At 41.8% G+C, this 25893-nt stretch overlaps 1 protein-coding gene across 3 annotated transcripts; it reads right to left on the reverse strand.

Annotated features, from left to right (window-relative positions):
- Positions 1 to 90: 90 nt before the first annotated feature.
- Positions 91 to 24257, reverse strand: Pur-alpha (Purine-rich binding protein-alpha). Of its 3 annotated transcripts, XM_011146613.3 has the most exons (8): positions 23122 to 24257; positions 20118 to 20168; positions 10772 to 10890; positions 10333 to 10435; positions 9567 to 9697; positions 9090 to 9317; positions 8670 to 8846; positions 91 to 526 (listed from the first exon to the last, which is right to left on the reverse strand). In XM_011146613.3, exons 1-8 carry the CDS (start codon positions 23156 to 23158, stop codon positions 287 to 289), a joined length of 1086 nt encoding a protein of 361 aa, XP_011144915.1. In that variant the 5' UTR covers positions 23159 to 24257; the 3' UTR covers positions 91 to 286. The 3 variants fall into 3 exon arrangements, with proteins under 3 accessions (XP_011144915.1, XP_025156553.1, XP_025156552.1); XM_025300768.1 differs by lacking the exons at positions 20118 to 20168; positions 23122 to 24257 and adding an exon at positions 16817 to 17300 and having other exon boundaries at positions 9579 to 9697; XM_025300767.1 differs by lacking the exons at positions 20118 to 20168; positions 23122 to 24257 and adding an exon at positions 16817 to 17300.
- Between the last annotated feature and the right edge of the window lie 1636 nt (positions 24258 to 25893).

Raw genomic sequence — 25893 nt, forward strand, 5'->3', positions numbered from 1 at the left:
CCGGCGTAAGAAGAATTAGGTAAAAATCGACGCGAACTTTCAACATAAATCACACAATCGCGTAAACCATAAATTAACAACATCAACATAAACCGTGCGACCGTGCATGATAGTTTTATTAACAAGGACAAACACAACTCGCGCTACGTAAAATTTCAATCGACGCAACCGCGAACAATTCCGGAACATAAAAGTAAGATAAGTTTATCAACGCGTGAAACGGTATAAATTGGAAAATTCGCCGATTCATTGCGCCACAGGGTTCAGCTCTTGTTGTCACAAATACCTAAAATTCCATTTTCTCGTACACTGTGCCTTTGCCGTTGCCAGTCACAACGGAGCAGGATAAGAATGCGGGTACAACGGCAGTGGTGCTAGCGGTGGTAGAAATGGATTTGACAGGATCGACGAAGGATGCTTTCGTTTGACGCGGTAAGGATCTTCGTCTTTTCGGGAACTCGTATTGCTGCTGTTGGCCGCTTTGGCGTTTCTCCGTTTTGCCATTGATGGGTTTTGGCCGCACAACCTGTCGAAGCCCAATCAATATATGTCGAGATATAATCAATGCAGATCCACATTCGACTACTCGACATCGTCGAGAGCGAATTCAACGAGAAATTCGCGCTGAGTAAATGGCGCGCAAAGTAGTGTGCAAATATCTCGTTTGTTAAATTACGGCGCTTTTCAAACTTTCAATTCTTAATTATTCTTAGGTAATAAATAGAAGAACTGACGAACGAATGGACTGAAGGCAAATTGAATTGGGATACGCAAAGAGAGAGAGATTTTGGGAAATCGCACAAAGCAATTGTATACTGTAAAATGAAACGGAAAAATTGAAGGTAGGACAACAAGTGGTCTATCTCCAATTCAGGCGGATTATCGCGGAATCTTATCTTTAAACTTAAAGATCCGGACGAGGTGACGGTTTGAAGAAGTCTGGATCCGGAAGTCCGGATCGCGGGTAACTATGAACAACCCAATTGATGTAACTCTTTTGATTTAATCGTTCTGTCAAAGATCACCAATTTAGTTTGTCGTAACAAAAGTAGACGAAATTCTCACGCAGTCCCACGCTATTTGCCGTTACACATTGCGTGCGAAGCGTCGCCCGCGATTTATAGCGTATAATAATATTGATGTGATACATCTCGTGTATCGTGTTTCTTATGTCGAACGAAACAGCGTCCTTTCGCGATTCGAAACGCGGCCGTCTCGCAGGGCCGTGAGATTCGAGATAACTTATTTTTATATGTTGTAATTTAAGAAGAGAGATTCGGGGGGAGGGGGAGAGGGTGGATGCCAGAGAGCTTTTTTTCTTTCTCTCCATCTGCATCTTTGGCATCTAATTCCCTTGGCGTCCAATTCTAAGCGAAGGAGTGACGGAAGGACAGTCGGGACAGGTGGATTTTCTTCCCCGCTCGCTTCTTCGTACGATGAGAGTCCGGGTGAAAGTATAGACAGTAGAAATGTTATAAAATGAAATGCTCTGTTACCTTGTAAAACGTATTACATTTAACATCGAGGCGATGAGAATCTTGGCTTCAGTATTTTTTTTTCTTTCCTTTTGTGTTCGAATATGTTCCGACTCACATAATAAATGTGTATAGCTTCATTTTTTTTTGTTTTTATCGTCCTTTTTCTTCTCCCTTCGGTTTTTCATGCTTCGAACACACAATGTCGAATAGATAAACAGTGATTTGCTCCTGCACGATTGTTAATGTTGCTATCTTGTTCGTTTCTTTTTGTTTTCTCTTTTTTTTTTTATTTTCTCTCCCGGTTCGCGGTTTTACCTCCTGTTGTGTGTATGTGTGTATGTTAAGCGCCATTTTGTCAACCATTTACAACAATATATATATATATATATATATGTACACGATCACACGCGGTATACGCACAGGGAAGAAGGGATGGGAGGTATGCGTGTGCGCGCTTAAAAAAATGGCTTGCCTTTTTACTAACTATGTTTATCTTTTCAACACGGGCGAAAGGTCCTGACTGGGGGTCCAAAGGCGTGCGCGTTCGTCGCATTTCTTTTTTGTTTCTTTTCCATCACCGCACACTTGGCCGCGCGCGCGATACGAGATACTTGGCGTCAAGAAGATCGGAATCCCGCGGATCTCCCGATCTACCTTTCGGAGGAGTCCTCGTCCTGAGTACTCGAATCTACAGATTAATTGGGAAACGTTCTCGAGGAGAATCTCGAATCCTTGTATCTCGAAATCCAACAGGAAAATCTTAAAATTCGCGATCTCAAGAAGCGTATGGAGTTTCGAGACACGCTGACGAAACTCGATCGGGATCAACTCCTGATTAACGAGATCCTCAAACTCTCGCGAATTTTCAGATCCTCGAATCTTGTATGAATATATTGATCGGAAGATATCTTCGAATTTTCTGAGACTCTCTGATCTACGGTGACATTCGAGAGATTCAAAAAGTCTGAAATCCTACTAAGAGATCCCGAGATTTGGCGAATTTCTATCGACGGATCGAGACATATTCCGATCCAGACTTCCGATCATCTGCGGGATCCTGCGGGATCTTTCGATCAACGAAAGGAGAGCTTTGGTCTCTTGGATGTTGGGTTTCAAGGAATTCTTAGGTCTTCTCAGGATGTCCTTAAGATGCGCAAAGCTAACATCATTCCTCGTACTTATCCCCGGCTTATCGTGCTAGTGGACAATCTTTCGTCCCGATTCCGGCGGGTTGCTCTCTTGCATTCTTTAATAGTTAATAATATTGAAGTATTACACACACAAGCTATGTAGCGGAAAAAACGTTTATCCGAAGAAACAATTGTGGTACGAATTTGTGTCCGACAAAATCATCCTCGATCTTTGTAACATTTTGCGAAAACTTGGTTCGATAAGTATTTATATAACAATTAATATTATGCTGTAATATATCGATTCTCGAGAGATGTGAATAACGGTCAAGAATCGCGCACTGTCAAACATTCATCAAACGTCGTCAAACGACACCAGTTTATCATCGAGGACGATGCACCGCGAATGCACATTATACACCGCGAATTTACATTGAAATGACTGCACTTCGGTCGGCGAGCCGAAAATTATATCGCCGTTAAACCGTAAGTCACCAGATATTTACATGAAAATCTCATCACGACCGCGATGTGAGGAATATCTTGCGCGACATTATAGTGATATAAATTTAGCGATACTTTGCATGCACACACCCACACATATACACACATTCATTCTCACACGTACACATCGCTACAATAAATTTTTAATTACAACCGGGTGCCACACTTTATGCGGAAAAAAAGGTCTCTGTGCGCTGTGCGTTGGGAGGATGAAAAACGTTGATAATTGCAACAGACTGTTATCTTTAATAATAAATCAAACGACATACAAAGGCCAATCGCAAGTAAATCTCACTTACTTTCTGCAACAACAAACTCTGATTTTTTTCGTTACGCTACTGATGATATAATGTGATAACTCAAGGTCAGAGCGCGCACGATTCTCGCGACGATTATCTATCGTGTAGCATTAAATGTGTTCGGCAGCGCATCGTCCTCGCGATCGGTGTGTTTTATTTATTTTTTTTTCTCTTATATCTCTCATTTTCATCTCTCCCGCCTTGCAAAAAAAAGAGAATAGCTCGCTCATTTCGATTGTCGAGCATATACACCCACACAAATTATAGCATTCACGCACGCATGCACACACGCGAGAACGCACCAGGAGGAGAAAGAAAACGCATCGCGCCGAAAGTGATGATTAATACAAGTCTACTTTGTGGATCCGACGTACGATCCGCTAGACCGCAAACCTAAGAAGTAAATATTCTAGTCTAAACACTGTTGACCTCCCGTTGAATCACTCTCTCTTTTTAATTCATTCTCTCTCTCTTTCTTTCTGTCTCTCTCTCTCTTCTCTTTCTCTCTCTCTCTCTCTCTCTCTTCTCCTTTTCCTTCTCTCTTTTCCTCTGTTTTCTTTCTTTTACCTGAAATCGCATTCCAACATCGATTCCACGCCAGAGTGGGCCGATTACTAAGAAAAGGGCGAAACGCGAGTTTCTACGGGAGTTTACCTGTGGGAGAAGGAAAGAGTGTGAAACTTAAGTAAACACGAGAAGGGAAGAGAGGGGGAGGAGAGAGAGAGAGAGAGAAAAAGAGAGAGAGAGAGAGAGAGAGGATGTATATGTGTGTTGCGTGTGTGCGCGTGCGAGAGGAATTGGCCTGTGGTCGAGGATGAGATGAGAGAAATAAGATGCAAAAACAAACCAAAAATCATTAAATTCGCAAACTTGCGACCGATCGTTGTCACAATATACGCTAATGAGGAAAAATGAAGAAAAAAGAAAATCAGCCCGCTCAAGGCCGGTCTCGTTATTAGTGGTCAATACACAACTATAGTAGCGCTCCGATGATAAGTGATACTAATAGTTAATGATAGCGGTAGTAAGAATAATCGTAATATAGTAAGAATAATGACAATATAATCGTAATAATAATATTAATAATAATGATAAGAATAATCGCAGCGACAGCAGAATTTTCATACAGTGGCGCGAAGCTATTTCTTTCTTCTTTTTCTCTGCGAGTCACAACGTCGTGCAGCGAAAAAGATCACAGCCGTAACGAAAAGAGCATACATCGCTTACATAGTCGCGAATGCACTCCTCCTTTCGACGGTGCGACACATCGGAGGACGTCGCTACACGCAGCTGTCGCACGCGCGCGACAACGTTCACGTGTGAAAATTCTACGTGACAGTAGTAGCGCGTGACAATGAATAACAGTATGCGGTGTAATAACTCCACCGTATAATATAAAAACACAGGTATGGGATTCCGGCACCCCTTTGTTTTTTCTCTTTCTTTACGTAGACATTATTTTAACACTTAGCAAAAAGGTCTGCCGATCACCAACCGCACAACGTTTGTTTTGTAAAATAACAAAACAAAATATCGTCATTAGCTATTCCCTAACAGCCATCCTCTCTGCTACGTAGATATAGAAAAAAAAAATAAAGGAAAGAATATTCGATATAGAGACAATTAATCTTGATGGTCATATAAATTGCGTTAATCTGTGTGTCGTGTGTGGCGATAGTATTGTTTTTTTGTGTTGCTTTACTTCGATAGTACTTTTTCTCACTAGACACGATTCAACATATAGAAAGTTTTTATCGTTATTATTTAATAATTATTATTTTATTATTTATAATTATTATCTTAAAGCTGTGTCTAAAGACTCACTGCGTGGCAGGAGTATCGTGTGTGTTTTTATTTCCTTTCATTCACATTATATTACTTTGCTTACTCTTATGTGTCAGACGGTATCTCTTCAAATTTTTTTTGTTTCTTTACATCTCTCTCTCTCTCTCTCTCTCTCTCTCTCTCTCTCTCTCTCTCTCTCTCCTTTCTGCGTTTTGTTTTTAGTTAGTTTTAGGTACGTTTGTAGTCATCTTCGCCTTTTAATAACGTGTGTTTGTATGTGTTTTTTTGTTGCACGCGTTGTCACGTGAACGCATTAGTAACACAGTAATCTTTCTCTCTTTCCCTTCTCTCTCTCTTTCTCTCTCTCTCTCTCTCCTCTCTCTCTCTCTCTCTCTCTCTCTCTCTCTCTCTCTCCTCTCCTTCTCACTAGTCATCATAGATGTACGTGTGTGTGTGTGTATGTATTTATATCTTAAATATCTACTACTTATGGATGCTTTGTGATTTGTAATTTGTATAGATCACAATGTCATACCATCTGCCTAGCCAGTGAACGATTTTTCTATGTATCTCCTCTATGCCATTTCCCGTGCAACGCTTGATTTTTTAGTAATATATAACGTTTGTGCATAAATCGCAGATTTTACTGATCCCCTTTGAATTTAATAAAAAGTTCGACGATGAACAAGTGAATGCGTCAAGTGCAAAAGTGTTGTAAATGCCTTTGTCAAGAATCTGTCGGGGTGTTATTTGATTACGCATGCGAGATATATATATATATATACATACATATACACGCGCACACACACACATATATGTATATATATATATATATGTACACGCATTGAAGGCCGATAGAGGACCAAGTATACTCAAATCGAAGGGAATCGGGGGATTCTAATTTCAATGTTCTACTCACTCGTATATACTTAAATTGATAATCGTGATTTATTTTCATGTTGTGAGATCATTGAGACCCCTACGTGCTAAGTGAATTCAGACCAGCCGAAATTGTCGCTTCATTTTAAGAGAAAAATAATCTTTTAAGAGGAAAAGAAGAAATATAATATTAGTTAATAAAGAAAAAAAAATAAGTAATATAATAAATTTCTATTTTACAGAACATAAGGAAAATTTGCATTATTCGTTCCAAAAGTGCGAACGAGTAAACTATATATGCATGCTTGATTACAAGTCGAATTTCTGATGCGTCTTTGACGTGTTTCTCTGTTAAAACAAGTCGCCTACTATTTAGATGATCGCACCCAGTGCGAAATACGAGTGGCATTTACAGCGGTTTGTCGTTTCGATTGGAAGAAACGCGGAAAGGAAAGAATGGACATTTTGTCATTGATGATATTAGCACAGCGTTGCAGAGTCGAAACGTATTAAGATTCTCTTTCCCTGTGACCGAGATTAAACTCGATCGTATTTTTTTCCATCCCTATATATCCTCCAGTCGACCATCTCGAAAAACGTTATCTTGTCTTCACACACTCTGCCATACGTTTTGTCTCATCTTTCTTCCTGTGTCCGGCGGGCGGGGCCTAAGCAACTGCAGGGACCAGCAACAACGACGTGTCTCAATTCGATTAAGGATCACGCCGGATTGCTGGAACTTTGGCGCAGTCGCCTGGGTCCGCGGACATTGGCATTTCGTTACAATTATACAGTGTGTTATATAGATTCTATATAAATACCTATTATGTATTCGTATAATACATACCTAATATGCAATTGTGTTAGAACTCGGCCATCGCTCGAACTTACATACATAATCTATTACATTACACATGCACACCGTCCCCTTGTACCGTTCGCCCTTTGTGATGGAATATGTCTTTCATGGTGGAATATCTTCATGCGTATAGTGTGTGTCCTATGGGTTTGTCCATGTAGAAAGTGTCATCGAAATTGTTCAATTTTCCGTTGTAGCGTATATTGATGTGTGCGTGTACTTTTGTCTGCTGTTTTGTGTGAATGAGTGTGTGTTATGCCTTTTGTAAAAGCGCATACTCGATATACGCGCCCTCTTATATATGATTGCATGCGCACCTTTCGTACGAATCGATGAAACAAAAGTAACATAATTAACTTTGTATAATATACATATATCAATATGTATATGTATATATATATATATATATGTATATATATATATATATAATTTCGTACACTCTCTCTCTCTTTCTCTCTCGGTTAGCATCTCTTTTTTTTCCTCTCTTTTATCTATGTGTTATATATTATCTTGTAATTACTTAATAGAGACGTTGTTCAGTTTTTTTTTTCACTTTTTTACGTCGTACGTAAAATGTGTAATACGTACTTGTCTACGTATAGACACGAGATAGATCTTTCCTATTTTTTACTTGGTTTCTTCTTTCTCGCGACAAAACCCACACGCCCTTTCTTTCCTACTTCGTCATGATATAATCGTTAATATAACAACTATTTATATTCATAAATTCTGAACGATCAAATTCAATTGTAACGTGATCCACACTACAGTCCATTTCCCGTTCGAAGGTTCTCTCATTCGTTCAATGCGTATGTAAAAGTAAGTGATAAAGTTGCATGTACTCCGAATGTGTAAATCTGAGAAAGTAGATAATTTAAATGACAAAATCAAAAATTCGAAACAAGATGTATATGTAGAAGAATTAGGAAATGAACGGTAGTACTCATAACGTTAATCGATGGCAACTTGTGTTCGCCTAAAAAGACATCGCGCGCGCGATAATTATTACTCTCTATCTCGTCGTTGCGTGTTATCTTTTTTCTCTTTTTATCTATTCTGTGTTAGTCGCACGAGCGGCAGTGACTCGTTTTCCCTTCGCGCACGCACGCGCACACACACACACACATACACACACACACACACCATCTATACCTCGATTTATCCCTTCCACCTTCCGTTATTTTTATATTCGCGAGACGCGCCGACAATCATTTTTTTTAACCACGTATACCGTCGCGCATCTGTTTTGCGTTTTTGGTTTTTTTCCATCATTTCGTTCTCTTTTTATCTCATTATCAAATCTGTGGCTATATGAATATACTCAACAATCGGCTGTTACTCTTTGCGATATAATGGCCGTGTTTCAAACGAGTTTTGGTGTTCGCGTTCGACGGCGAGTATGACGATGATGGTGTGTCGTCGATGACGATGATAATGATTATAACGATGACGACGACGATGATGACGACGACGGCGACGGTGACAATGATGGTGTCGATGACAATGACGATGATCATGCTGATGATGACCATGTCGATGCCGTAGCCAAATAATGATGACGATGACGATGGCATAGACTCTGATAAGTTTCTTTACTTCGCTTAATGACTTGAAAACGAGTTACGAGTTATAATTTCCCAATGTTCGAGTTAAGTTAAAGCCTTTTTCACTTGATTAGAGGAGAGTCTAAATTTGGATTGGGGTTAGGCTGCGTGCTCGTGGATGGCGATGGTACCTGTGCCACCATCGAACCCTTCCCCTCGGACAATACGTTCCCACCGCCGGCGGTGGAGCTGCTAATGCCCCCAGCACCGCCTTCCTTCATTTTTTCACAATAATCTGCGAAGATATCACGGAAACGGGCCCAGGACTTTTCCGGCACAGTGATGGCTGTCCTGAAGTTTGTTTTCACCTGTAAAAATGAACCTCTACTAACACCATCTGCCGTTTCATCTATGTCCGCTATGTCATACAAACGAAAAATCTTTTGATTAGCTGATATATCAAAAACCATATATATATATATATATATGTGTATGTGTGTGTAGTTTTTTTTCTTTTAGATTCAGATAAACAATTAGCGTCAATGTGAATAAGCAATAATGAGAAGAAATATTATAGAAATGGCAAAGAGTAACCAACGACGTGCACGTACCTCAGAAATTCTCATGTAGATGCCACGATTGTTTTGACCGATATCAAAATAGAAATTCTTGCTATCCACGCGCATATAACGGCCTTCTGGCAAGTCACCTTTAAAGCCACCGTCATCCGTCCCGAATTCTTCGAGAAGATCCGTTAACGCGTCGCGAAATTCTATCATACCTTGCGCTGGTATCGCAATCTGTGTCCTGGGACCTCCCCGTGTTATCGTCTGCGACACCTGAACAATTCAACGAACGTTATTAAAAGTATATAATAATTCGTTGTACCGGTTGCATCTACAACGTCGCGAAAGTCGTTATATCGTATTTTATTTTTTCACATAATCTTTTTGTCATCGTCGGCTCTAGAAAAACCTTTTACACTCATCTCTATCACCCTTCGTAAAGGCCACCGCCTTTCGAGATGAGGACTGAGAGATTCTTCTTATGACTTAGCGTAGAAAGTAAGTACATTGGCTGGTACATACAGGGTGACTCACCCGCAGGAAACGGCCGCGAGAATTCTCCTTGAGGTCCAAGTAATACCGCCTATTATCCTTCACCATCATCTCTGACTTGAGCTTTCCGTCGTCTGGTACGTTTTCCGGATTTGGTGGACCTGATCACATTCAGTATGATATAAATGATTAATATTAATTGATGAAAATAAATAGAATATCCCCCCCTCTCTCTCTTCATTAAGATGGAAACAACTTCAATGATTGTCGATTGTTAGAATAGATTAACCCTTTGACTGCTATGGACACATATATGCGTCCAGCAAAGACTATCAGTGTCGCCTATAGACGCATATATGCGTCCGGCGAAAGCTATCGGTTTAGATTATGGACGCAAATGTGCACTCAGCGAAGGCTTTGGTAGTTTACTTTGTCTAACACTCTAATATATATATATATATATATATAAATATAATATATAATATATAATGGGATAGTTAGGTGTAGAAGGAAAAATAAACGGCCAAGAATACTTAGTATTTCTACAGATGAAGAGGATTTAAATTCAAATTCAATATGTGAGATGTATGGCGAAAACTTAGGTTTGACTTAGAACAGATCGCAGTCAAAGGGTTAAAGTAAACTTTACATTATGTTATAAAATATATTGACCTTTTTACCGATAAAATCTAAATATTCGAATGTCAACGTTTCGCGTATATCAACGGTCAAATATGACCGTATATGTATCTGCTACAGTTGTCTCAGTTTTTAATTAATAGGGATTATAAAGTACCTAGAGATGCGTAAAAGTCGCTAAATGTCGATAAATGTTTCCGAAATTCGGACGCTGTACTAAGTGCCAGATAAATTTGGCTTCTTCTTCCATCTGCTCCAATCTGTAAATTATTAAATAAAAATACAAATTAGTGTATTGCAAGATAAATTTGTACAGTGTGCCGATCAAAAATATTTTAAATCAGTCTCATCGTGCGCTTATATAACTTCAATATAGTGAGAATACATTAGTAAAAAAAAAAAAAAAAAAACTTTATCTGAAAATATTATTTCAATTGTAGCAGACTTCATCTTTTTCTTATATCTTATTATTAATTATAGTAACGTAATTAATAAATTAATAAATAAGATAAAGTTTTCTCCATATGACAATGTCGGAAAAAAGTCATAGTCTCGTGGTATCTGTTAAGCGTAAAATTAGGAAGACAAGAAAATACCTCAGCGACTTTGATAAACCTCCCACGCCTGTTTTGTTTTACGTCAAGATAGAATCTTTTGCTTTGAATTTGCAACATTTTCGTCGCCAGTTCCTGCTCGCTCTGCTGGCCTTGCTGACCTACAACACAAACAAATGAAGTTCATCAATATCAATATCTCATATATAGTAGTTCGGAGATGTTACACATCGTCTACAAAATAGTCGATATAACAAAAACAGATTAATGGACACCTCGGTTATTTTGCAATTTACAATTGTTTTAACCGTGACATGTTTTAACCGTCAATTTTTTACATAACATTTAACCGAATATGTTCATATCGTACAATACTTTATTAACTTGTATTAATATCGTTAAATGACAACCATATCTGCTGCAAATGTTCAGCTATATATCGACACATATACATCGATATTGCGTAAAGAGAAAATTTAACAGAAAATTCATTAAACTTAACACATTAAAAACAAGAGTCGGTCAAGAAATGTCTTAATTATATATCAATTTAAAATTACAAATTGTTTCCAATGGTTCAAAAATTAAAGATACATTGGCTTAGCTGTTCGTTACACGGGCCTACATATTTTCTGATTGGCTTTCTCAATCCCGCTCAATTATTCTTGCTCCGATTTCACAAAAGTAAGCAGTCTGTGAGAACGCAAAGAGAAGGGACTGAAAGGGGACACCACAGGGCATAGTGTGGTCGGTAGAGAGGTGACCCAGTGTTTATTGGGTCACCACTCCACGCTCGAGATCCCTCTTCCCCCCCATCTCTCTCTCTCTCTCTCTCTCTGTCAGATTTTCTCGGGTCACGTCTGTGATTAGTGGTTTAGCAAAGCGAAGTCAGTTTAGAAAGAAGGTAAAAAAAGCAAGAAAAGAAAAAGAAGAACAAGAGGAGCAAGAAAATGAAGGAAAAAAGAAAGAAGATATTTGAGGTGCGATGACCAATAGTGCGATGTAAATCTCTTATCCTGTCCGTTGGGATAGAGACAAGTACTACGGCGTAACACGCCGTAGAGCGATGTTGTCCTCTTCCTCATCGATCAATAACAGCTGCACCGGAGAGAGGTCGACGACCTCTTTGGTGCCCCACTATTACGACCAGATATGCCCCTACCACTTTTTATATACCTGCTTCTTTTACTTCCTTCTTATCCTGTAGCATCATCAGTCTCTCTCTCTCTCTCTCTCCTCTCTCTCTCTCTCTCTCTCTCTCTCTCTCTCTCTCTCTCTCTCCTCTCTCTCCCCCTCTCTTTCTCACTGATCAAAATCTATCTTTACAACCGCCTTTTAAGTATGTGCTAATAAAAATAATTTACCCGCTGTCTAAACTAAACAAACAAACCGTTGAAGCGATTAACACGATTTTGGTAAGTTTTGTTTGGGAAGTAAAAAGTAATGAATGTGACTTAACTGACCAAATGGGAAACGATCAATGTTTAATTAGTCAACGTCGGTGGTCGAGCATTCAAGGTCGTGACAAGGGAAATTCGAGATGATTTAGTTGCTGTGTGTGAAGAGAATAACAATAATGTTACTGAGCGATTTGAAGAGGAATCGATCACGAGATTCGGGCGAGTTCAAAATCTTCTGCACGAGAACCGTGCTCGATCGATCAACTACATGCAACTACGATAATGTGTGTGGCTCTGCATCACGTTACTACGTACTGGACTGTTGCAAGCTGCCTGGAATTGGGACGGGGCTGAGATCGCCCTGGAAAATCCTGCTCTTGAACATTTTACTGATATTATAGTGATCTCTGCATACATGTGTAATTTGCGTTCTTGTGTGCACGAGATTCTCTCTCTTTCTCTCTCTCTCTCTCTCTCTCTCTCTCTCTCTCTCTCTCTCTCTCTCTCTCTCTCTCTCTCTCGCTCTCACGTAATCGCACACGTTATCGCCTTTCCTGCTCAAACTTCAAAATGAAACTTTCACACAGGATCTCTTATCGCGGAGAGACTAAAGTCTCTTTTCGATATTCGTGTCTCGAGACAACGGGCTCCTCGCACCACGTATCCGTGTCCCTTCCTCCAGATCTCGATTTCATGAAGCCTTCGCTTACGCGTATAACTTTGCAGAAAAGGACGTTTTTCTCCATATTCGATGGTCATCGCGAGAAGCTTATTATTCTCCACGTTCGATCCGTCTGTGCCAAGTCCTACTCAAGTTTGATTTCGTGAGGATCCTCGTCCACAACTGTCCTTGCAAAAAACGGCGGTAGTCCATCGAATCGATTGATGAATACATCGTCGCGTCAGTCTCTGGCGAATAAGGAGACACCCTCTGCTCTTCTGTCTTCTTTTAATCGTCTAATCTTCGGTAAACACTTCGGTAATCTCGTCTCTTTTTCTCGATCGACATCTCGGCTTATAGATACCTCCTTCTCGTCCGCCTCAATATCCGCTGAATGAGCACAAATGGCATCGCGAGTGTGCACTTTCACCATCGCGCTATTTCCCGAAGGCGAAATCTCTCTATTCGGTCAATGACTGTTATATCACCATCATCGTACACCCCCTGAGGTAACATCTTGCAGCACTTTGACGTGTTCCTCGGTTTGGCCCCTCTGACCTGTGTAATCGTCCACTGTGACGTTGGGCCACCGTGTCACATCGATCCGTGTCGAATCTAACTACCACCGGCACCTCTCAACTGACTCGTCTTCCTGCCTCGTCGCTCTGCGTGCCACGATTCAATCCGACATGCGAGTATATTCAGCTTATCCTTCTTCCTCTTCGGACAAGTGATCCGTGGAACTCTATCATTACCTTCCACCTTTTACTAGTTCTTCTCTCAAACTCTACCACGATTCGCGGACACACCACATTTCTTGTCTTCTGCTTTCTTCGAGCAACTAGTCTTCACAGGACGCTGTACTGTACTATTTCACACTTGGCCCATCTCGTCATCCTCTTTCTTCAACGAATGTAAAGGAAAAACGATGGCAAATGTTTCTTGTTGATACGATCAAGTGTTCAGTACTAAGTAACTTTAAGTGTGTATGTGTGTGTGTGTGTGATGCAAGTATCAAAGTTGAATACACCTTTCCTTCCTCCTTTTTTCTCAAGAAAGCTAGTTTTCGTTCGTATGACTCAATATATATTACGTTTCGTCAATATATCATTTCCCCCTACCTCTCTCTCTCTCTCTCTCTCTCTCTCTCTCTCTCTCTCTCTCTCTCTCTCTCTCTCTTTCTCTGTCTCACGTTCCTACCTCGACTTCCCGCTTTGCATACGGGGTGAAGAGTGACTGAGAGCGCTCAAATTACTGAATACTGCTAAGAAAGTGCCTACTACGTGCTATAGTATCGAGGTCGAATGAGGAGGAAGTGATTAGTACGATCGCACACGTACAATCTTCATATCCTTTTTTCGTTCTCCGGCGGCATAATTAACTTCTCCTTTGTTTTTCTCTGGCACTTTCGATTCTCCCATATTCTCTCTGTCCCATATTCCCTCCCTTTCGTCTCTTTTGCGTCTTGCTCCTTCTAGATCTTCATTTATTACTGGCAAATTCGTTGCTTCTCATTGAAGCTCTCTTCGTCGCGAAAATGATTGTCTCGCAGGAATGATTGGATCAACTGATGCTCGACACTGTTCACGGGGACAATTTTTAACAGATATTACTAGACACAGATGCAACACACACACACACGCACACTCTCTTTCTCTTTCATAAGGTGTTTCCCATGATTAATCACAAGCGCAATCACCATTGTCGCGGTGTGTTTCTTCATGGAAACATTTCTTCTTCAGCAACAGAAGTACCACTTCTGTGAGTGGACACAGCAGCTTATCGGCTGACTTCTTCTCTTAAATGTCGCGAATGTAGCCGAAAGAAGAGGGGCCGAAGAGATCTGCGTTCTCAGAATGCGGATCCTCCCCACGAGAGCGTGCGAGTCCGCTTTATCCCAATGAGCAATCTGACGAGAAGACCAGCAGATTCTCCGAGATTCTTCTATATGCGTCTCTTCTCCTCTTCCTTTCGCAGGTCTATTCTTCGACATGCCGTATCATACGTTGCATCAACAAATGACAAGACCCGAGGAATTCTCAATGATTTCCCTTGGCCGACTCTCTCTCTCTCTCTCTCTCTCTCTCTCTCTCTCTCTCTCTCTCTCTCTCTCTTTCTCTCTCTCTTTCTCTCTCTCTCGATCGATCGATTCATAAAGCGTGGCGATCCTGCTTCCTGTTCAGCCGCGATCGCGTTCCCGGACGTCGGTCCCAGGACGACCGCTGTGTATGATGCTCCTTCTGTGAGATTGCACTTCTCGTCATTCCCCGCTGCTGAACCGTCGTCAAGATTAACGATTACCAATGACGCGTGTCCGTCGGTCCGCAAAGACGCCCACCACTTTGCTGTGCTGCGCTAGCTGGCACGCGAGCGTTGAATGCACCATTGTTTCGAGGGTGCGACGTAGCGTCGTCGTCGTCGTAGGCTCTCATAGCGTTACTCGCCTTCGTCATACCGTGACTAGCTTCCTCGTTCAGCCTCCACATCGCGCTCCCTCGGCGGCGCGCGATATCGACAATTGCGCCTCCCTCGCCGTCCTCGTGCCTCCGCGCCGCGTGTCCCGTCGTCTCTCTGCGAAACGGCTTCTTCGTCGTTACACTCGCATATCCGAACATCTATCGCCTGATGATGTCGACGGACTCGATCAAGGAACCCGTTGTCGTCGCTGATTTAGCACGGATCCATCCATCGGACACGGAAACCATCGCACATCGACGACGACGACGACGACGACGACGACGACGACGACGACGACGACGACGACGACGACGACGACGACGGCGACGGCGACGGCGGCGGCCAGATACGACCGCGGGTGCGGGTGCATTGATCTCTGCGCCTGGAGCGCGACTCGTGGCGCTCTGCACCGACCTGCCTCAACGCGAACCTCAACGTCTACTCTCAACGTCGTGCCCTCTCTTCCCCCTTTCTGCCAAAGCCACCCACCCCCCGCGCCGCTGCGCCCCACCAGAGTCCACCGCCTCTGGCATGGAGCAAAACGAAACTGACAACCGAGCGTCATCGCGAGAGGTAAGATCAAGTGTGGATGATCATTGAAGAACAAACGGCAAATTTCAAGAATACGCACAATCCGTTCTGACGAATTTGTAGAGTTGTTGCGTGAAAAAGCCGGTGAAACTGAAGGTGAAACTACGGATCGCTAACTGTTCGGCAACGGTATCGGTCCGGATTAGTCGGTGGTACTCCTATGATATGGATGGATGGACGATTATCGTGACTTCAAGTTACGTTAGGGGCTCACTGTCCCTGAATCAGGCACAGTTCTTGGAACGAATATGTCAATGAATCATGTGTGATTCAAGTCTAACGCCCGTCTTAATTGTAACGCAAAAAAGATACGTGAATAGCGGAAGTGGTACACCTTACAAGCAATAAAAGCCAAAGCTGCAAATTTGTTACGCAATAAAATAAAACGCAATCATATTTAATTAATACTTATCGCTTTTGTATTTCGATGGTATTCGCGATATATTGACACATGCTGATTCCTTTTCTTTCAACGCTGCCGATAACTTAATATATTTAAAATTTAACTACCTGAACGCGTGCGTCCGATCAACAGAATCAAGGTATGTTACATCTTCGATGATATATTTGAATGACATATGTATTGATATTGTGAAAGTGCGATGCCCCTAAATCGCATATTTAGTATTATTTAGAATAACTACCAAAATGAGACAGAGAAACAACACAAGAAAAAGAGCATTGTCAGTCCTCTCCGCAATTGAGAGGTATTCCACAGCATTTGAGTAGTCGATTAACTGTAATATTTCTCGCGTAACGAGATATTCTCGGGGGAAAAAGAAAAAAACATTAATCTCGTGGAAAAGTACTTTTAAAGTTTCATTCGGTTCTGCGATAACATATTTCGCATAAGTGTTTGACGACGAGGAGAGACGTTTACGTATCTCGCGAGAGGAATAAAATTAATCGGAGGGGGGGGTGGAGATCTGAAACATAATCATTGCATACTGAAAAATCCAAAGATTACGCAAAGGTTACCTTCTGGACACCAATATTGTATTTTTTCCATGATGTCGTCCCAGTTTTTCGGCGGATTCTCGTGGACGTCGCCCTGTGATATTTCCACAATCTCTCCCATTGTCAGCCGCGTCGGTATAAGACGAAATTTCAACGCGGAATCACGAATGACCGGCGTGTTCCCTCCTCAAGGAGATATTTGTTCACTGGAAACGTATCCCGCGCACAAAACCGACGTAAAAGCTACTAATTACAAGCGCCACTTTCTACGTCAGTCTAGATCTACAGTGAATTGCACTCTGTCTTGCGCGTACGTATAATAATAGCATTGTCACTTTTATCAAAGGCAACGTTATGAGATCGACGCCCTTCGAATGCCACGAGATTGACTTTCGGCGCAACCCGAGAGCGATCTCCGACCGATCGAGTCAATAAAACCAAGTGGCGCTATCGAAGGCTCTCTCTACATTTTCAACAAACAAAGTTCTCCTCTCTAGGATATTCTCTCGGCGATGATGATATGCGTGCGACAAATCAACGAGAATATAAATTGAAGATACGAAATGAAATTTCATCGTACAATCTATGGTACGCTTTTCGGAGAATCGATATGACCCGCTACTTTATGACATCACTCGCAGAGATACGTTTGAATGAATTTTCAAATTCGCATCATGTCATATATATTTTTGGCACGAGAGGGGGCGAGGTAGTTATATTGTAGAAAATTGATAAGTATAATAAGTACAATAATGTGTTAAGAGAAATAATGTATGAATTACATGGAAATTATATACGTATCAAATACGTATCACATAGAAATCAAACCTCGAATATATTGAAAATTTTGATATTCTGTAAGTGAATTATTACATGCGTTTTTAGTCACATTTTTATAATTGTCTTCAAAACGAGAACTGTTGTCCAAGATGAGAAATATCAATCAAGTTGAGAGAAAGAGAAAGAGAGAGAGAGAGAGAGAGAGAAAAAGAGAGAGGGGGAGAACATTATTGATATTCCAATGTTCAATGATTTTCCACAATTTTCTATTTCTCATGCTAACAATATTTCATTGCACATCTTCGATTCCTCCTTATTCTTTTACGTAGAATCATCACCTGTTCGTGTGCACCAAGTATGAGCGGAACACGCATGAAAAGTGTTTTCACGCATTCACAAATCATCGAAATTCCGTGACACTGGAATACACCACACTCGCGATTTTTCGGGAATACATTTTCACACGTGTCGACACGTCAACCAGTACCAGTGACTAGCTCGCGTCCGGTTTCTGATTCGCAGCCGCGGTAACGGTGCTATATATACGAGGAAAGGTCTCACGAAAGTGTTCGTGGAAACGGATATGAGGCGACGATACACCACTGACAATAAGACCGATACAGCCGAACGACGCGAGAAGGAAAAAACGCCAACGGCGCCGAGCCGGTGTAGTCACCGTGCAATGACACATCGCATCTCGCGTACGGGGGCGCGATCACGGCGTCTTATGTCGTCGTCGTCGTCGTCGTCGTTTTACATTCGCGTACATTACACATCGGTGAAAACGGCCACGAAATACCGTACGAGCAATGACACGTTCACGACACGTCGACGTATCGTCGAACGCGAAATTGTACGCGAATGACGTGCCGGTCATTCATGGAGCCCGCCGTCATGCCAATGGAATGCGCGCGTATCATGGTGGCGGCGAGTGAACGCGATCGCCAATCCGCAGCCGCGCAGCGCCGGCTCTCGCAACTGTGAGCGATACGCCGCCACGTGACTACGCGGTTTAAATCACGTGACAGCACGGCGGCTGCTCCCACTATTCGCACGCTGCTCGCGCCTACCGACATGGCGCGTGACGTCACAACCAGCTGACTGCGCTCTAGTAGCGGCGCCCCACTGCCGTCGGGTCGGATCGGGTCGGGTCGGATCGCATCGCGTCGCGTTGCGTTGCGTCGCGTCGTGTCGCGTCGCGTCGCGTCTCGTGTCGTCTCGTCTCGTGTCGCCTCTCGCTTCCGGCCGCTGCACTCCGATTCGGATTCTGCTCGAATCTGTCTTGCGGATATCCGTAAAAATTTATCCGAAACATATACGAGACCACTTCCCTTTCATCCTCCAATGTACACTTGCATACATTAGGTACGTTTCGAAATGTTGAAATGTGACGAAATTACCGACTGGTTGTATTAATTGGAATTGTCGTACAGCACCTTCGCACTTATAGTACACAAATGAGATCCGACAAAGACACTTCCCCCGAGAAAGAAAGTAGGAAAGTAATTAACATGAGAATTATATAATATATGAAATATTGTTGAAAGTAAGTCGGAGTTGAAATGTAAAATGCGTCTCGTTTAATCTTGATTTTACATTTACACAGCACGGTTATATTAGATAATTATGATTTATGAAATGATTACGTTGTGTGATTAAATTTATCGCAAATTACTGACATATTGTAGTAGACGATACGGATAAGGTGTCATATTTCGCCGTAATTTATTTATCATAATTTTTACTTGTGTCAGTTACTACTGTCCAATATAATTTGCCTTCGCAAATAAGTATGTTTAGTGTGCGGATAAAATAATTCATTTTTTTGAGAAATAAATCATTGCCTTGTTCATTGTATTACATGCAAAATATTTTGGTGCCATCGATCGTTGCTTTCAATTTCTGTGGCGACAAATTTTTACGGGATTTTTACGGCTTTTAGTTATTACATATCTTTAGTTATTATATAATACAATTATTATATACCTATTATACAAATGGAATTCAAAGTTTTATGTTTTGTCGTTAATTACTCAAGAGATAATATCTAGACATTTCAATGGGAAAATGATATATTTCCGATCAATTGATGAATAGATGGATAATGAAGATAGTCCAAATTCCATTAATTTTAGGACATTCTGCATTGCGGTAAGTTAAGATAATTTACGTAATGATCAAAGATGGCGCTCTGTGTCGCACAGAATGAAGAAAATAGATACATAGAGATATAATCGATACAATATTTTCATTAAGATTTATCGAATTGCAGAAATACCGCTAAACTATATGCGACAGATCGCTTATAAATTTGTGTAGTCATATTATAGTAAATTTTGAAAAATAATTAACCAAGAAAATAAATGTAAACAGAGGTCAGTGAGTAAAAAATACATGTTTAGATTGTCATATTATTATTGAAAGTATAAAGATAATTTAAATCTCATAAGAATATAAGAATATATATATATCTTTCTCATTCACTTATATCCTCTACTATATTTGTAATTACTACAAACGACTAATATAGTTAGATACTTACCAGAATCAAAATCAGCACCTCCAGCATCCATACCGCTTGGGTTTCCATATTCTGGTAAAATATACAAGACGTTATTAATTAACGACTAACATAGAAATATTGGTATAAATTAACAATATTAAACAATAAGAAATAATTAGATTAGAAATTAGCAATAAGAAACACAAGATATATTGTGAAGATAAAATAATCGTCGTTAGCGAGGTTCTATTTCCGGTAAAAAAGATTTTGCTAAGAATTGCACAAGTGCAATAAATAATACTTTAGTCACAATTGGCATTTTCAAAGTTTGATTGGTTTTAATAAAAATATTTAACAGGATAACATCTCAAGGCAGCTGTGAAAACAAAAACTCGCCGTTCATATATATTTTATTATACAACGGAAGAAAAAGATAAATTGAATTAGCATGACAATGAATGAACCAAAAGTACTTAAGTTAAGGGAAATAGAATATTCTGGTTCTGGTAACTGAAACTGGCTCATGAGAACTAGAAATTCTGTTTCCTCCAATCAAAATGTGTTACATTTGTTCGTTTTGTCGCGTTAATTTAGTACATTTTGTTTTCTCCATGTTACCACATTTTTACATATTATTTCGTAATATTATATATATATATATATACACATATTTTTTTAAATCTTTTGTGCCATTTTTTGAGTATATAATAAAATGTCGTAGCACAATATCAACAGGGAGAAATGTCCGCTATAACGAGGAATACGAGAGAAATTTCAACTTGAGTACATCGTAGTGTATGAATAACAATATATATAAAATATCAAAATTCCGACATAGTATACTAAATTTGGAGTCCGAGTTACGTGATGTTGCCGTAACTCATGAACGAGCTTGTTACGCGAAAGACTAAAATATGTTTGTTAAGTTGTTACTGAAACCGATATAAACTCCTTCAAGTTCAATGTTCGACGCTACAGCCATGGAGGAAAGAGCATCTTGTGCTAATCAATCTCGTTCTCTCGTTATTGTTCATAAAAGAAACGTAAGAACTTTACGAAAAAACAAGCTCTCTCTCTCTCTCTCTCTCTCTCTCTCTTTCTCTCGCTCAAATCATATTTGTCTTGACGCGATAAAAACATAAAAAGAAATATGCAAAATTTATCGACACGTATACACAGTATCAAGATTTAAAATCGCCAATGTTCCATAAGTTTTTATACATGGATTTCACGCAAATCTTCACAAACTTTATCAAGATTTTTGCACGTGTCTTGTGCCAGGCCACAAATAATCCATGCTAGCAGCGGATACTCACTAGCTGCGCTAGAACCGCTAAGTCTAATTTAATCAGCAAAATATGTGATGGACGAAGAACAAGAGAGAGAGAGAGAGAGAGAGAGAGAGAAAGAGAGAGAGAGAAAGAGAGTGTCAATGTCGCGCGACTCGCAGCGCAAGGGAAGAGGTGTGAAAAATGAGGTTAGGAGCGATAAAGATGCGTACGTGTCGCTGCGGGAGACTCGAGGAAGAAAGGCATCGAAATTGTGAACGTATGGAAAATGCAAAGACCGATGCTCGATGATAACGGTAGCTATTCAGAGCCACGCTAGTTGGTTCTTTTTGATTTCGAAGTCAAAAGACGCGGCGTTACGACAGAGAAAGACGATCTCCTTCGTTATTTCATTTGTGAATAAACGTTTACGAACAGCACAACACACAAAGTTACGTATATTCAGGGCGTGCCACAAACAAACCTAGAAGTGTAACTTAACCTCGCGCGCTAAAGCGTTCGCGACGTTGAGCGTATGTGTGAAATTCATACAATCCGTGGACAACTCGAATGGACAAAACGGTTTCGTGCCGGCGCGCCTCTGGATAGATAAACAGAGATAGATAGGTAACTGGGTAGATCTCGCAACTAAATTACATCATACTTGCGCTCCTCCGCGCCCGTGAAACGGCTCCGTCAGTTTATCACGTAGCACTTTGTGCTCCGGTTGTTCGTATCGGATCAAGCAACAACCGAGACGAGATTTTGTGCTTGGGTCGTATGACCGGCTTATGGAGAAGAAAAGAAAGAAAGAAAAAAAAAAGAAAAGCGAGCGCCGCATAGAGAACCGGCATTGCGACGCTCGACAATGTCGGAAGTTGCAAATATTCAACTCACACAAGGGTCGAGCGACGATGTCGAAAGAGAGAAAGAGAAAGAGCACGCATGCAAAGGAGAGAGACGGAAGGAAAGCGCAAGAGAGACGGAGACGCATACGCAGATAGATAGATAGATAGATAGATAGAGGAAGAAAGAGAGACAGGGGGGAGGAAGGTAAAGACTCCCAGCCAAAGGAGCAAGAGAGTGGAGCATGTAGGCAAGACGGTGGGGACGAGAGAGGCTATCCTCTCGGTCGACACGCAGCCGGCCATCTTGGATCCTGGGTGCCGTTGAAAAATAGCGATTCTCGTTGCAGCGCGCGCCTGACAGAACCAGCCACGAGGACGCGGAAAGTCATGTTTGTGCGTGCACGCGTTCTCGTGACGGTTTGTCGGGCTAAGTTATTTCTTCGGATCTCATGAATAACGAGAGAGTAAGATGGAAGCGGCGACAGGGGGAAAGGGGTTTGTCGCGTTAGCAAATTCGATGCTCCAAGAAGGTAGACGAATGCTCTCATCCTGCTCCGAATTTAACGTTCGTGCAAGTACGTCGTTCTGCATACAAGAAGCACCCAAGCACCAAACGTACGGAGAAAAAGAAAAATATATAAATATGTGTATATATAGGGAGGAGGGGAAGGGAGGGGGGAATAGGCCACGGGAAAAAAGATGTCTGTTCGCGACGTGAACCGCGCACGTTTCGTCCGTTCAGCGCGACGCCGCCAAGGCATAGCGGTCGCAAGACCAAGTACGTGGGAGAAAAAGAGACGGTGAAAAGAGATATGGAATATACGAGAAAGAGAGAGAGAAAGGGGGAGAGAGAGAGAGAGAGGAGAAAGAAAGAGAGAGAGAGAGAGAACAGTCGTGGCGCTTCTCTTCGCCCGGCTGTTTCCTTACTTTGTGGTTGATCGTCCAGGCTCTCTCGGTCGGACATTGTGCTCCTCACGAAACGCTCCTCTTCTCCCGGTTAAACTTCCACACGTCGTCGTTCCTTCGACGTCCTCGCGGCGGCAGGCCCCCCGGCGATCGGAGAGTGAGGGGGAGAGAGAGAAAGAGAGAGAGAGAGATAAAGGGAGACAGAGAGAATGTGTGGTATGTATGGATGCGTGTATATATGTGTGTGTGTGTATGTGTGTGTGTGTGTATGTGTGAACACGGAAAAAAGAACGAGACAGATAGAGATCCCAACGACACACTGGTCCGTGAAGGCGCGCGCGAGACTCTTTCGAGACAACGGCGGCGACGACGATAATCTCCCTTTTTCGAATCGCCACCAGCGAGCTATGCCCTCACACAAATCCCCAACGTATTCCTCTTCTCTCTCTCTCACCGCCGCCGGCACGCGCGCACTTGCGAATTTTGCACACTTCCTTCCCGTTTTTCTTCCTTCCTTCCTTCCTTCGTCCTTCCACACACCACAGACCGACCGCCGACCGACCGACCGACCGACCGACCCGTCCGTCCGTCCGTCCACGGCACCAGTCGTCACACCACCACCACCGCACGCACTCTCGCCTAGCTCGCTCGCTCGCTCGCTCGCTCTATGCCGACACACACTCGCCGCCGCTCTACCGCTCACGCTCGCGCTCTGCTTCCCGACTTGCGCTCGCTCGCTCGCACTCGCTCACGTTCACTCGTCTTTCGCACTCGCTCCACTACCTCCTCACCGAACCCGCCGCCTCCCTCTGCTCCGTGGCGCGGCAGAGAGAGAGAAAGAGAGAGAGAGAAAGAGAGAGAGAGAGAGAGAGAGAGAGTGAGAGCGAGTGAGCCAGGAGTAAGCGCGGAGAGAGACGTGAAGGAAGACGGACAGAAAGGAAGAAAGAGAAAGAAAGAGTGCACACGCGCGCGTGTACGTCTATCGCGTGCGTATATGTCCCTACACCGTTTTATGCGCGCACAGCGCATACGTATCACGTATGTATACGTACGTATGCGTACATATGTGACCTGCAGCCTTCACCGAATGTAGCGAGCGGGTAACATATATATAAAATTGTCACAGCACTGCTCGTGTCCGCTCTTGTGCACGACGTCTCTCTCTCTCTCTCTCTCTCTCTCTCTCTCTTTCCTCCTCCTCCCGCCCGCCCTACTTCCCTCTCCGACTCCCTCCCTCTCTCTCATTCCATCTCTTTTTCTCAGATACATTACGGCCATTTTTCTTGCTCTTGCGAGCTCTCGATACTCGTCTAATTTTCAAAGCGATACATGAGATCTAGTTCATATCGTATCGAATCGAATCGAGAAGTGTTTTATGACGCTCTACATAGGCTGCGTTCCGATATTCACTGTCAACACTAAAAATCTATAGTATACGTGACGCAAACTATGTATTTTCAGTACTGGCAGTGAATATCGGAACGCAGCCATAGAAACGTGGCAAATAGTAGAAAATAAAGCCAGCGGCACACGGTGCTTGTTTCGTGCTGGATTGCTTGCTGGATGAAAATATTGCGTTGTGATTGGTACATTTCCGAAGATGGATGGAAATGCACCAATCAGAATGCAGTATTTTCACCAGCAAGCAATCCAGCACCAAAACAAGCACCGTGTGCCGCTGGCTTTAATTATATTATAATAATATAATATAATTGTAATAATCAACCACCATGCTGTTACATACTATATTATTTTCAGAATATAAACGAGAGATTGATCGATCACGCTTATGCTTCCTGGTACTTATTGTTGGTTGACTTGTATGTAGGAATAGACATGTGACGTACACATGATTATCTTGACCAATGAGATGCTTACATGAATATCGTATAGTATATATATATTAAGGACTTTTCTTCTGAAAATTTTCTACTACATTTTTATATCTATTTAAGTTTTATTTTTTAATTTACGGAATAGAATTATACTACGAGCTGTGTGTGTGTATGTTTGTCTAGCTGATGCAACGGACGTTTTTTCATTAGCGGGCGTTTTTTTGAAAAAACTAAAGCGATTTGAGAAATCTCGAAGTATACATCCATCATGGATAATTGTTAAGTCCTTTGCTTCCCGTAGAAAATCGGTACGGCCGGTAGGGTCTACAATACCCAGACAGCACACGGATGTCCATTGGATGTCCGTTATATGTCCAGTTTTTTTACAAAAGACGTCCATAGGACGTACGTTTGTCACAACTTCGGACATAGGACGTCCGATAGACGTACATCGGACGTCCTACAGGTCCGATGTCCAATAAGGATATCCTTGTTACGTCCAATTTATGTCCACGGACGTAAATCGGACATACGGACGTAATATATATAAATATGGACGTGAAACGTACATCCATTGGATGTCTGGTGCTGTCTGGGTAGGTGTAGTAAGCTTTAAGCCTTAAGAAATTGGCTAACTTTATTCGATTATTCTTGTAAAAATCGACTAGGATTGGTTAATTTCGTAAGGGTTAAAGCTTACTACATCTATTGTAAACCCGGCCTAAAACAGTAATCACACTAGCGATTGTCGATTGGATTGCAATTGCGATTGACGATTGGCGATTGACTTTTCAACCAATTAGGGCAAAACAGGCACCGATTGTGATTGGTAATTACTGTTTAGACAATGCTCTATTTTAATTGCCAATCGCAATCGTAATCCAATCGGCAATCACTAGGGTGATTACGGTTTAACCGTAACTGCGATACGACGACTTCTACACAACAAATCGTTAGT

The sequence above is a fragment of the Harpegnathos saltator genome, unplaced genomic scaffold (assembly GCF_003227715.2).
Source record: "Harpegnathos saltator strain DR-91 unplaced genomic scaffold, Hsal_v8.6 scaffold383, whole genome shotgun sequence".
In the NCBI taxonomy this organism is placed as follows: domain Eukaryota; kingdom Metazoa; phylum Arthropoda; class Insecta; order Hymenoptera; family Formicidae; genus Harpegnathos; species Harpegnathos saltator.

What these genes read in the sequence shown, in the direction of transcription:
- Pur-alpha (XM_025300767.1), bottom strand. Translation starts at nt 16,916, where the DNA reads ATGGGAGAGATTGTGGAAATATCACAGGGCGACGTCCACGAGAATCCG. An exon ending in GGTTTATCAAAGTCGCTGAG is followed by an intron (nt 10,436 to 10,771) that starts GTATTTTCTTGT and finishes AATAATTTACAG; the next exon opens with ATTGGAGCAGATGGAAGAAG. An exon ending in AGGGTTCGATGGTGGCACAG is followed by an intron (nt 527 to 8,669) that starts GTACCATCGCCA and finishes GGGCTTCGACAG; the next exon opens with GTTGTGCGGCCAAAACCCAT.